The 12,887-nt window shown below is 56.1% G+C and overlaps 5 protein-coding genes across 5 annotated transcripts; 2 read left to right on the forward strand and 3 right to left on the reverse strand.

Annotated features, from left to right (window-relative positions):
- The first annotated feature begins 783 nt into the window (after positions 1–783).
- On the forward strand, positions 784–3,948 carry BGZ61DRAFT_10349 (fungal-specific transcription factor domain-containing protein). Its single transcript, XM_046236854.1, has 4 exons — positions 784–1,108; positions 1,172–1,679; positions 1,733–2,474; positions 2,525–3,948. Exons 1-4 carry the CDS (start codon positions 884–886, stop codon positions 3,849–3,851), a joined length of 2,802 nt encoding a protein of 933 aa, XP_046111962.1. The 5' UTR covers positions 784–883; the 3' UTR covers positions 3,852–3,948.
- A 724-nt stretch (positions 3,949–4,672) lies between these two features.
- Positions 4,673–6,335, reverse strand: BGZ61DRAFT_470651 (putative exoglucanase type C; the record flags this gene model as incomplete). Its single annotated transcript, XM_046248105.1, has 3 exons — positions 4,673–5,035; positions 5,106–5,672; positions 5,727–6,335. The coding sequence occupies 3 exons, from the start codon at positions 6,333–6,335 to the stop codon at positions 4,673–4,675; spliced, it is 1,539 nt and encodes a 512-aa protein (XP_046111963.1).
- Positions 6,336–9,123: 2,788 nt separating this feature from the next.
- Positions 9,124–10,936, reverse strand: BGZ61DRAFT_337859 (uncharacterized protein; the record flags this gene model as incomplete). Its single annotated transcript, XM_046239078.1, has 2 exons — positions 9,124–9,219; positions 9,272–10,936. The coding sequence occupies 2 exons, from the start codon at positions 10,934–10,936 to the stop codon at positions 9,124–9,126; spliced, it is 1,761 nt and encodes a 586-aa protein (XP_046111964.1).
- A 108-nt stretch (positions 10,937–11,044) lies between these two features.
- Positions 11,045–11,659, forward strand: BGZ61DRAFT_10386 (uncharacterized protein). The gene is made up of 2 exons (XM_046236861.1): positions 11,045–11,479; positions 11,628–11,659. The coding sequence occupies exon 1, from the start codon at positions 11,153–11,155 to the stop codon at positions 11,393–11,395; it is 243 nt and encodes an 80-aa protein (XP_046111965.1). The 5' UTR covers positions 11,045–11,152; the 3' UTR covers positions 11,396–11,479; positions 11,628–11,659.
- A 194-nt stretch (positions 11,660–11,853) lies between these two features.
- BGZ61DRAFT_470653 (CAP domain-containing protein) lies at positions 11,854–12,400 on the reverse strand (the record flags this gene model as incomplete). Its single annotated transcript, XM_046248106.1, has 2 exons — positions 11,854–11,966; positions 12,019–12,400. The coding sequence occupies 2 exons, from the start codon at positions 12,398–12,400 to the stop codon at positions 11,854–11,856; spliced, it is 495 nt and encodes a 164-aa protein (XP_046111966.1).
- Between the last annotated feature and the right edge of the window lie 487 nt (positions 12,401–12,887).

Genomic DNA, 12,887 nt, shown 5'->3' on the forward strand with positions numbered 1-12,887 from the left:
GCCCACTGGGGCTAAAACTCTAGTTCCCTTCCCTGGCGCCCACCTCTCTTGTCCCATCCCTTGTCCTCGCTTCCCCTGCGCTTGAACAATGAAGCTCTCTGCCCGTTCCGCTACGGTTTAGAGCATCCCGGAGCCCCGGCGTGGGCTAGACTCGAACCTCGAGAAGGAAGAAAAAAACTAGAACGGCCCCATTTGATACTCCTATCCGTATCCGCCGCAACGGGCCTGCTACTGCACATTGACGTCTCCTTTATTGCTTGTTTACCCTTACATGTGAATTAAACCCGTCTCTCCTTCATTCTTGAGAAGCTCTTTCCCTGTGTTCCATCATAGCACCTCCCCGATACAGACAGGTACCTTACCCTAGACCAATCCGGAATCGCAGGTTCATAATCCGCCACACCCACATATCCACACACCCACCTTCGCCCACCTTCGCTTGCCGGTTTGGTGTTCCCAGCTGCCTTGCCCCTCCTCGTGAGCGTCTACTCCCTGTCCCTCAGTCAGTCAGTCCAGGCAACGTTATCTGGCTTCCTACGCCTACAACACTCCGCTCCCTCTGCTCGACTCCTCCTCGGCGCCTCCCTTTTCGACATTCCCTGCCCTGGTTCCTGAGTCTCCGTATTGAGCCTCCGTCCCGAGCCACCCCCGCAAATCGAGGCTCCATTGTTGCGCTGCGCCATCTGGCTTCGCACGCTTTGTCGTCGCCCGACCCGCCCGTTCTTGGCCCTGTTTCCCGGTTCCGTCCCGTACCCGTTGTCCGACTTGACGACCGCGCGACTCGCTGTGCTGCGCACGCGACTCCAACACTCTTGAATCCTCAGATACTTGCGCGAGATCAAGACCGACCATTGACACCCGCTGCACGATCCCGAACCGTCCAATGGACGCCGCTACCATCTTCCGGCAGGGCATGGGTCCTGCCGGGCCCCGTATGAACCATGCTTTCATGAGCCATCCTCAACAGCAGCAACCGCCACCGCCGCCGCCGCAGCAACAGCAGCAGCAGTTCAGAAAAGCGCCCTCGCCCCAGGACGACACCTCTGATGGTGACACCTCTGGCCATCGTATTGCCCATACCCTGACGGCGTGCTGCCGCTGTCGACAGGTACTTATTGTCCCGCTTCGTGTCGCAAACCGCAACTCGCCCGCCATGCTAACGCCCTTCTAGAGGAAAACACGATGCGATCCTACTCTGCCCCGGTGCTTGCCATGCGAACGATCAGGCTCGACCTGCGAGTATCTTGATGCAGCCAAAGGTCGTAAAATCAATCGCTACTATGTTATCAAGCTCCAGGACAGGGTGAGGCTGCTGGAGGCCGAGTTGAGCCAGTACACCGACGAAGACAACGAGTTTCCCAGGAGCACCGAGGATATGGTACGCCCCGGCGGAATGGTTCGTCTGAACGGTGGCGACGAGACACCGCGGTACCTCGGGCCTAGTAGCGGTATTGCCATGACGCGGCTTCTCATGGAGGAGGCCAAGCGCTACACGGATTCGAAACGCATTTCCGACCTCATTCCCAGTGTACGCGCCCGACAGGCTCGTATGCAATCCATTCAGATGACCGGCCCGGCGGCACGGAGGAAGAGCTATCCCATGATCAGCCAACACCCCGCTGAGAGCCTGCCCACCAGGGCCGTCGCCGATAAGTTGCTGGAAATCTTCAACCAAAAGGGTAAGCCTCCCTGGAGTGACATCCGGATTCGTCCTTGTACTAACCGGCTGTAGCTCAACTATTCTGGCCTGTGCTACATGAGGGGGATCTACGAGCGGACATGGAGGCGGTTTACAATGGCGATAATGAACCTTATAGGACCTTCATCGTTCGCATGGTCGTTGCCATCAGTTTGCAGAAGCTGGACACCCAATATGCCGGTCTCGCGGATAGCTATTACCTGGCTGCGATGCAATATTTCGAGGACATTGTCCGACCCAAGGACCTCAAGACGCTGCAATGTCTGGTCTTGATGGGCCAATACTCGCTCCTCACGCCAACTCGGACTCCGATTTACTACGTGGTTGGTCTTGCGACTCGAATTTGCCAGCAGGAAGGCCTTGCGAGCGAGAAGACGATTTCGACAGGCTACAACCTGGACCCCAAGACGATCGACTTGCGGCGACGTATCATCTGGACTGTGGCCGCAATGGAATACGGGTTGGCGCATAGTATGGGCCGGCCCAACAGCTTTGCCACAGGCGATGACCGTATGGATGTAGACTTCTTCTCGCCCGTCGATGACGAGAACATTACCGAGCACGGCATCAAGCCGGCTCCCCCAAGCGAGCGCAAGCTCGTGGCCATCCATTTCTACAAGATGCGAATGTGCCAGGCAGAGATTCGGAGGGCACTCTACGAGAAGAAGAGACCGGAACCAAAGAACGACTCGCATCCCTGGTACCAGAGAGTGGAGAAGATGAACAAGGACTGGCTGGACGCATCGCCAGAGAACCCGGCCTGGTGTAAACCTTGGTAAGCAATCGCATCCCCGCCTGAGAGCTTCGGACTAACAGTCTCGACAGGTTCACTGGCCGATATCACCAGATGCGAATCTTCATGTACAGGCCGTCTCCTCAGGTTCCCAAGCCGTCCCCTCGGGCGGCCAAGCTCTGCTACGAAAGCGCGGCATTCATCGTCAACCTGTCCAGCAAGCAGATGGAGAGTGGAATCGACATCACCTGGGTCTTCCTACTGACTGTCAACATGTCACTCAACACCCTCCTCTGGTCCGTCTCGTTTCCAGTGGTGCGGCAAGAACACCCTCGCGAAGAGGTAGAGAAGCTCGTCAGCGCATGCTTGGACGTTCTTGATCGCTGTGCAGAACGATGGCCCGGAACCGCATCCACTTCCCAGCTGTATCAGATCTTCTCCAAGGCGTGTTTGCAGAGCTACGAATCGCGCCAGACACCTGGACAGCCAGCCAACTTCTTCACAACCCCCCCGTCCTTTACTGATCATCAGTCACCTCCAGACGCCTTCTCCCAGACGAACTCTCAACAACCTCCTTATGCGAACCCGCCTCAGTTCAGCTACGTCTTCGACTCCCCCCCTGAGGCGATGAACACGTTCGCCTTCGACCCCAACTTTCCCCCACCGCAGCCCACCTTCCGATCCAACTCCATCTTCTGTAACCCTGCGAGCAATGAACCGACAGGCCGCAGGTTCTCCTACTTCCCCCCCGACTTCACCCAGCCCGGGGAAGGGGGTCCAGATGACCCAACACCGCCTGCGACCACGACTCCTGAGCAGCACATGGCGTCGCCTCCCGACCATCTGTCTGATCAACTACCAACGCCACCTGATTCCGCCCTTACTGGAAACATGACGACACCCGGCTCTGTGCTCTCCCCACCGAGCAGCATGACGCAGCAGCACACCCCCAACATGCAACACGCATCCCCGGTTCCCATGTCTGCGCACACCAACATGTCTCCTCCACAGAAGCCGGGTCTTCCCCAGCGTGGACCGACCTTCTCTGTTCCGCCGACAAGCCAGTCTGCTCTCGCCCAGCGACCGCTGCCCGCTCCGAACGGTATTGGCGACTGGTTCTCTCCGCCTCCGCCCTTCATCTCCCCCTTCTCCTTCGGCAACATGAGCAACAGTTTCTTTAACGATGGCATGTCTGCAGGACCTGGCAATTACGGAGACATGTCGGGCTCCGGCCTTGGTCTGCAGAACCTCGACGCCGCCGCCATGACTGGGCCCCAGTTTGACTACAACTTCACCCGCCAGGGCAGCCTCACTCAGTCACAGCAGCTCGAGCTTATGAACGTGCTCGAAACCGAGGGGATGACGGACATTGACGCCTTTTTGAGCGGCAACACGGTACCTAACACCAGGTGGTATTGAGAACACTTGACGAGTATTGAGTACCATATATAGCGGACGGAGGAGAGGCCAACATGCATGGGGAGGCGTTTCTTGCTTTGATTCGCGAATATCATTAGAAGCCTTCTTGGACGATTACGTGAATGATAGACCTTTTCTCTTAGACTTCATGTCGGTGTATCCTGTGTCATGATTCGAGTACTATAAACTGGACATGATTATTAGGAGTCAACGTAGGAAACCTTGCACGTTTGTCCTCCGCGGCAATTTTCGGAGCAGTGCTCTCATGGTCATAGTCGTCAGATGGAGGGGCCTCGGCAGTTCTTCTAAGTTCAACTTTCTCAGTTTAAATAATACTAAGAAGATGCTGATTGCAGTTCGTGGTGTTTTGCAAAAGACGGAGGGCGTAGATCGTCACGAGTTAGATTCATAAGCCACTGCCGTTGAGGTCGACGGCCCCAAGAGAAGGGTTGGAAGCCCATCATGGCTACAGCCGGTGATGTCCCCAAGTTCGCCACCCCGTAGAGATGGCTCATCGAATCTTCTTGACCACCATTTCAAAGCGAAGACGGAAACTGTCAAATATGGAGCTTGGTTGCGTGTACATAACGAGGGTGTTTGATTTGATAAATAGTTCAATATAGACGGATGAAGCGAAATGAAAATAAACAAGAAGCGAAGGAGCGTTAAAGGAAAACCACCACAACAACACGGTTCGTTCGACACTGCGTTTTCACAAGTCCTCCATATATATACTCTTCACGATGAGGCTCTTCCACTTCACATCGACGTCTTGGTCTCGCGGGAACGCTGCGGTTCCGTTTTACTCACAGAACCCGAGCTCACAGGCACTGGGAGTAGTAGTCGTTGACCTTGGTGCAAGTGTAAGGAGACACGCAAGTCTTGCTGCCGGTCCAGTTCTGGCCGCCGCACTGGCCCCAGTGGGCAACGGGTGTATCGGTGGGGTTGGTGGTAGTGGTGGTAGTGGTAGTGGTGGGATTGGTGGGATCGGTGGAGCCGGTCGAGCTGTAGGTCGAGCCGATGGGGCCGAACTTGATGTTGGAGAAGGAAACGGAGGAGTTGGGAACATTCTTCTCGAGGTCAGAGGGGACGCCGGAAGTGGTCGCACAAGAGCCGCGGGCGGCGCCAAGCTTGGAAGAGCCGGCAGGGTAGGTCGAGTCGAGCCAGAGCATGTGCGAGTAGTGCTGTAGATGTCGGAGTTAGTTCAGGAATTATAGGGAAGGCGAAGAATATCTGGGATGTGTAAATACTTACGTCGTGCCACAAGCTCATGACCAGAACCATGGGCGCAGCGAGGGCATCGCTCATGCGAGAAAGGCCACCGTGGTCACCCCAGGAGTCCTCATCGCCAAAGACGCTCTTCTGCTTAGTGCAGTAGTCGGCGGTGATGGAGCTTCCGGAGACGCCAGAGATGGTCGAGGCGGCGTTGGCAATGACCTTTCCGTTCTGGACGTAGAGGCGCTTGATCTCGGACAGCTTGCCGTTGGTGCCAGTAAGGAACTGGGTGACGACGGTGACCTTCTTGGTGGTGTCGACGTTGAAGCCGGAGCCGGGGCCGTAGAAGGTCTTGTTGCCCTGGCGGTAGGCGTTGAAGTCGCAACCATCGGGATCACAGGTGCCGGCGTAGCGGTCGGCCGAGTAGGTGCCGCCACAGGCGTCGCCCTGGCAGGAAACCTGGGTGAGGCCGTCACAGGGGTGAGGAGTGTAGGCGGTCGAGATGTCGTTGGCCTCCCAGATATCCATCTCCGGACAGCAAGTGCCCAAGCCTCCAATACCGGCGTTGATGTCGTCGGTAGAAGGCACCCAGTCTTTCACGTTGGCCTGTGGAAATTGTTAGCGAGGTCTGTTGGGGACAAATGTTTCCTAGATGCTTACCACTCCGTTGATGAACTTGACATCACGAGGGCACTGGCTGTCACAGTAACCAGTGCCGTACTTGGCTCCAGCCTTGTTTCCGCTGTACTTGGCTTTGCCGCCATCCTCGTCCATGGAGACAAAGTACAGCGCGCCGTTCAGGCCACAGCTGATGCCCGAAACATCGACGTCAAAGGTAAACTCGTTGCCGAGCAGGGTGAACATCTCGTAGGTGTTGTCGTCCTCCATGAGGTAGAGACGGCTACCGATGTTCGTGCTGTAGGGGCCCTTGGTGACGAACTTGAGGTTGAGCTGGTTGCCGCTGGTAGTCACACCGTAGGTGCCCGAGTAATCGGCGCCATCCAGACAGCACTTGTCGGCGCAGACCTCGTTGCTCGTGCAGATGGACTTATCCCACTCGTTTCCGGTGTAGCAGTTGGTTGTAGATGTAGTCAGATGGGTCCATCGCCAGTTGGCGTCGACGACAACGGAGCCAGAAACACTGTTGCAGCCGCTGCTGGTGCACTTAGACCAAGTCAACTTGGGATGGGTCTCGGCGGTGTTTGTGCAGACTTGCTGCGCCTTGACGGCGGCGAACAAGGCCGAGAGGGCGGCGACAGTGAGATACATGGTTGAGAATGCTCCGGGCTCTTTGTTCGAGTGAGTGAAGAGATGTAGATGCTGATGAAGATGGGTACTGAGAGGATGTTCGAGCTGGAGCAGCGCGGGCTCAACTTATATAGGCATGTTGTCGTGGATTCTGCGGCAGCCGACAAGACGGCGGAGCGTATACCTGTTTCCACGAAGACCCACGGTTCCCCTGGTGAATACAACACGGCCCGGGCATCGTGAAGGTCGCCACGAGGCTGATGTTGCGGTCCTGGGCCCATCCGGGAAGGCCTGAGTTCGGAGTCCGGGCCGCCGTTTCCCCAGCCAGGCCACGAGAAAGCGACGGACTCTGGGTTAGTCCTCTGGGTCCTCTGGAGAGAGCAGACGACTCTTGGTGTGGGCGCGAGATGGGCAGATGGGCAGACGGCCAGCGCCAAGTTCGCCGTGTCGGGAGTCGTGCCTCCGTCAACATCGAGGGAGTGGCGGATGAGTGGCGGACGAGTGACGGAGAAAACCACAGCTGGCGCGTTCGGCTTAGCCTCGCTCGGGTTGCCCGGGTTGATAACCTCCGTGACTATCTCAGTCAAGCAGTAGTAGGATGCTGGATGCTGGATGGATAAAATGCGGGTGAATGGAGTGATGAGGGAGGAGGGAGGAGGGAGAAAGATCGGATGGTTGCCGAGGCATGTGCGACTTTGGTAGCGGAAGTCCGAAGCTGTCTCGTGCCCTCATTGGAGGGGACGGCGTTCCGATCGGGACACGGAGGCCATCTGCCGTTAATACTGGGGCCGCGCCGGCATGGATCGTGACCACTCAGGGCCGCCTATATCGTCCATCTTATTGAGACCTCACTTGTTTGAATTAAAAAGGAAAAAAAGGCTGAAGCGGCATCGTGCCATGGTTTAAAGGGGCGTGGCCGTCGACCGAGTTCAAGCTCTCTCATCTTCGTAGACCTGCCAAGCCGAATCTCGATCCACAATCCACAATCCAGAGCCAATATCCCGCTTACAGCTTGCTGAATTTATTGCCAGAGTGCTGTCACCGTATCCGCCGTCCCTCTTTGGGAACCAATTCGGCAGCTTGCTGCGTCAATAGTTGCGGCCCGACGCCAGGTGACCCGACGGTGTTGGACCCAAACAGTTGGACCCAAACTGTTGGCCATCTGCCCCTTTCATTTCTCCTCCATGATGTAGGGCGCCATCGCCACAGCCAGTGCAATTAGACTTGCAACCTCGGGATTCCGATCCGAAGTTACTTTAGACGCTGTAGCTACAAGTCTTGGCTAGCGGTACACTGGACCACATTTGTCTCGTGCCCCAGAACCAGGGGTATCACCATCTAGGTGCACAGCTCGGCTGCTCGGTTCACGGGACTTGAGTTAATAGCTTTCACTGTTATGCCGACGAATATAGCCGGAAGACTAGTAGTGTCGAGTTTGGCTATAATGATGCTCATCTTGAAGAACGAAGCCTGGCCCAAGGGGTTTTGCCATATCAGCTTTGCGAGTTCACGACCGACCGAACTGGATGAAACGAGACAAACTTCATCTCACTCATCGTCCAACGCACAAGATAATCAGACAGTCCCGTTTAAACGTCGATAAAGTTTCGGCCCGTCGGGAATAGCCCCGTCCGTTTCCACTTTCATTACATCGGTGCTATTGATATTGCGATCCGCTTGGTCTCGCCGTCATCGTATGTTTCCACACAAGGTTGCTTCTGCCCTAAACCGGGCCCTCGCTTGCCCACAGTCACCGTACTTATCGGTGCTGCCACAATGAGGCACGGCTTCCCGTTCCGTCGGAGCCTTGAGGCCAGTTCCAAGATCCCTGGGCTCAGATCCCGCAGCTAAGACTTCCCCACAAGCCGTGTCGGTCCTCGAGTCGGCATTCTCGGGCGGATGAGTTTATGGTTGCATCGAACCGACCTCTCATATGAGAGCAGCCGTCACGTTGACAATCTCAATGCGCAGGTGACATGCAGAGCGTGGAGCGAAGTGACCCTAAACAGGGACAAGGCTGGGGAAGCTCCGGGGCGGTCGGGCCCGTCTTGGCACTTGGAAGCAGACAAGCCTGGGTATTCGGCTGTGCCAGGGGATTGTCTGACTTATCGACTTGACAACAGACGGCTTGATGATTTATATGCCGCGATTGACGCTGGGGTTTGGACACTGAGGAGCAGTTAGGGACAGGTTGAGACAGGTTGAGACAGGTTGAGACAGGTTGCATCGATACCAACCTCTTGGGAAACGCCGTGGTCTGAATAACATAATGCCTTGAATTTGCTGTATAGTACATAGATCAACACGCCTAGAATTGCCAGTCTTCCAGATGCTAGGCCGAGAAACCGGCGAGTCTTGGAGATGGCCGGCTCCATCCATGACAAGGTGGTGTGAAACTGCTGTGTGCCATCAAGCCTGGCGTAAATCAACCAGGCCACCGGCTTCATATACTTTACACAAAACCCCCCAAGTCTACAACCACCCCTCCGCCTCCGAGGCCTCCTGAGAATTACTAACGTCAAAAACCATCCGCTGAGGAATTCCATCCTCCCGAGACGCCAAAACACTTCCCTGCCAAATATCCACCGCCCCAAGCTTTTGCTCGCAAAATTAGACTCCAAAACATGGTTGATACGCAGTGCCAGTGTGTTGTCTGCTATGAATGGGCAAATCGAGACGCCCCTTGTCGGCCACGGGGGATCTGCCGCACTCGGTAAAGTTGACCCTTGTCTTGGCAAGGAGATTGGAGAGGCGCACGCTGGGGCTGCTCGAATGCTGATTTCTCTTGACTGAGCTTGGCAGCGGATTCCTAGGCCGCGCGAAGGTCGAGCAGGTGTAGATTCTTGGTCTGGCGAGGAAGCCGTTGGTCGCGCTCGTAAAGGTAGCCACAATTGGCGCACAGAGTCTAGAAAATGGTTAGCAACTCGACGTCGCAGCATGCAGAGACAAGGACCTACCCTTGGACCGGCCGGGCCGTCTCGCACAGCCCAAACACTTGTTCCCCAGATTCGACAGTGCCAGCATCTCCACTGGAGTCTCTCCTGGTCGGTCAGGGCACCACCTCCTCCATATCCGCCAACATCGGGAGTTCCGCGCCCTCCCGGCGTCCCGCCCCGGCCGAGGGGGCTTAGACTTCGGAATCGACGCTTCTTCTTGGAGCGCTCTCCTCTTCCCATCCTCTCCTCTTCCACCTCAACAGGGCCACCGAACGGTGCGCCCCCAAGCATGCCAGTTGTGGAGCTAAATCGTGCCGTCTCACGGCGTAGTCGGCGGACTTGTCGTTCACGGTCGCCCTCACGTTTCTCAATCTCCTCCTTGCTCAGAATCTCGACCTTGGGCTCCCACTCATCCGCAAGTTGTTCGGGGTCATATCTCCATCCCGCATCTGCTCCATGCGCGGCATCGTTTGGTAGCTCTTGTTGTAGGCCACCCCATCCGGAGACGAGACCACCTGCTTCACATGCTTCCTTCTTGAGACGCAAAACAGCTTCGTAAATGGCGTGAGTCATCGCGGGTACCCATTCTCCAGTCAACCCGAGGTCTGCACAGGTCATCTTCGCAAATGCCTCTGCCGTGCCCGGGGGATGCAATAAAGACCATTCAAACTTGTCAGTGTAGAGCATCGAGGCCAGGTTGAGACTCAGGTTAACAATGCACCGGTATGTGTCATCGGGGTTATAGTCGTCGGAGTCGGGGAGGATGGGCGTGGCCTCAGCAGTGACATCCGGGGCCTGGGTTTGGGTTGGGGTAGCCGCACCTCCAGTCTGGGCTGGAGTATCGGGCCTTGAAGGACCCCTCACAGCGGAGGCGGGAGAATCATCGCGAGACTTGACAACCAAGCTTGGTCTAGGAGTCCCGTTGACTGTTCCGCCTGCTCCAGCAGTAGCTACTTGTTGAGTAGGTGGGACTGGCTGCTCAGTGTGGAACAGTGGGTGCAGAGCGACACCCGCGTATTCCTCCAGTTGCGTCCGAATCTGCTTGCTGATCTCGGCGATGACAATTGGTCGGTTGGGGAGATCAAGGTCCTGGACCAAGGTCTGTGCGAACTGGTCTGTTGTGATGAGGGTTTCGTGGAGATTCCAGCAAAAGATGTCTCGCAGTTTGTATGGCACCGTCATCTCCTGTGACCGGTACTGTGGTAACGAGATGTCGACGGAGGCCGGGTTTGGCGCCGGGAATGGGGCCTGGGGAATGAAGGCAGGGATGTCCAGGTCGATTCGAATCGGGATCAGGGTGAGCGGCAGGTTTGCCTGAGCAGAATTCTGCTGGTCAGTTCTCACCGGGCGCATCTTGCCCATCCAGTCGCGCCAGATGCCCTGGACGTCAACAGGGTCCTTGGTGTCCTTGCCAGCCTTGTCTGCCAGCTCCTGCCTGCTGACGGAATCCTCCTTGCGCAGGCTTCGTAGGCCGGTCGGCCGACGACGAGGATCGTCGCTATCGTCATCGAGGTCGTCGTATCCGTCCTCGGCATAGTTGATGATGGTCGTTCCTCGCTTCGTGGTCCGCGATATGGGGCCCGCAGGCGCGCTGCTGGGGAGGACGGGGGTGAGGAGGGAGTTGTTGTAGCCACGCAATCGCGGCGCATAGCTGGACAAAAAGGCCTGAGGCTTCGATCGTTCCATTGTGCGCGCTAGGAGACCCTGAGGGTCATCTCATGCTGGAGCAAGGAGCGATGCGGACGCGCAACGGGTGGGCTCGCCTTGAGCCTGGACCCGAGACCCAAGAGCCGGGGAACGGTGCGAGAATCGCAAGGAGAGCGCGATAATGGCGGCGATTGCGTTGCGATGGCGGCGCTCGTCGGGGAGAGAGGACGTGGTGGGGTGGTGGGATAGGCCGTGATGGGATCGAGGGTGGTGCTTGATGGAGTCGCGACCTGGACGACCTTTTTCTCAATCGCGTCGCTGTTTGCTCTGCCACAAATTCACACGGCCAAGGTGACTGGGTTATGTAATCCAACGTGCAAAGCTTGGACCATCTCTACCCCGGGTCACCACCTAAGTTACCCTATACCTCCATATCGCGTGAATCGGGAAAATGAAAATGGGCTGGCCGTTGAACCCAACTCCACTTGTCAGATCTAAAGGATGAGCCGCAGCTTAATGGTTGGTTATTCTATTTACCTCCGGGATTTGATAAATAGTGCATGTAACTTACACTCTGCCAAGGCAAGTCCCCATTATTTTCCTCCACATAGAAATAGGTGAGCTACGCAAGTAGGTATAGGCGGAACAATAACCACACCCCGATACCAATGGCCCTCAAGTATCTTGATGTAACCACGGAAACACCCAGGTCTCGTGCTAAAATCGTCAGGTCGCAAAATTCAATACATTTCCTCAGTGTTCTTGCTAGCCCCCGGCGGGCATGGAGAAGATGGCCCCGACCATTGGTAGCCTCCAACAGTAAGAGGAGACCGAAGACGCAATCGCTTATTGGATTTTGCGTGGCTTCGGGAGGCTCCTAGAATGGCTTCTGACCAAGTCTGATGTGCAACGAGCGATCAGAAGTGGCCCAAGGACACGAACGACGAACGAACGACTTACACGTTTCCCTGTGGGAGAAATCGGCAAACATCGAAAACTTTGAATGGGTCGGAAATGCTGTATGCTCGGGCACAGCCTATCTGAGTTGTGTCTGACCACATGCACTGGGCTAGAAACTGATCAGTAAATGATATGAGCCGCTACAACGAACTATGACTTACACCAATGAAGCCAGTGCTCTTGCCCTGTCTTGAGGGGCTGCCCATCGTAAAGAGAGGCTTGTGAGAGCCACTCATGCACCGCAGTCTGGAGAGGCGTATTAAATGCGACATCACACTGGCCTGACTGGTGTTCGTAGATATTCTCGCCTTGCTGGGGTCGAAGCTCAACAGGGGCGTGTCCGAAAGGCTGGACACCTGCTCCCATCTGATTAGCCCAGAACTGGGCATAAGCCGCGAGATCGGGGTTCCAGGCCAATGGTGCCACTCCTTCGGCTTGGCGAGCTTCGTTGATCATGTCAAGCGCAAGTGACCGATCGTCCGCAGAGACAGTCGAGACCGCCAAGCACAAGGCGAGGGGTGCCAGAACACGAGCGATATGCATGGTGAATCAGCAAATCACAGGAATTTGAGGCTCCTCGACACAGAAAGGATTGGAGTTGGAGGATAGGGTCAATGCTGACGGGTGGTTGACGACGGAGGAACGTTTGTCCCAGGTCTGAGAGACGTGCTTGAACGAGACGGATGGATCGTACAGTTGAAGTGAGGGTGTCAAGGTGGGCGATGAAAGAAGAGAAGTCAGAAACCTAAGGAGGGATGAGGAGAACGTCAAGTCGGGTGGTGAAGTAGCTTAAACAAGGTAAGCCCAACGGCCCCATGGCCCCTGTCACTTCACTGGGATCGGTATTCCTCGTTGGCAGGTGCCGATTCCCTCAGTACCTACCTAGGTAGGCAATGCCCCTCCCATGTAATTGAAGTGGTCCCGCCTTTATTATTACTGCCTTGTGCCTACCTTACCTACCTCATTTAAAGAGACTATGTGAGTGGTTTGCAGTGGACGTGCGATCTGACTCAGGGTTCTAACTTCCGTG

The sequence above is a fragment of the Ilyonectria robusta genome, assembly GCF_021365365.1.
Source record: "Ilyonectria robusta strain PMI_751 chromosome Unknown BGZ61scaffold_1, whole genome shotgun sequence".
Lineage (NCBI taxonomy): Eukaryota > Fungi > Ascomycota > Sordariomycetes > Hypocreales > Nectriaceae > Ilyonectria > Ilyonectria robusta.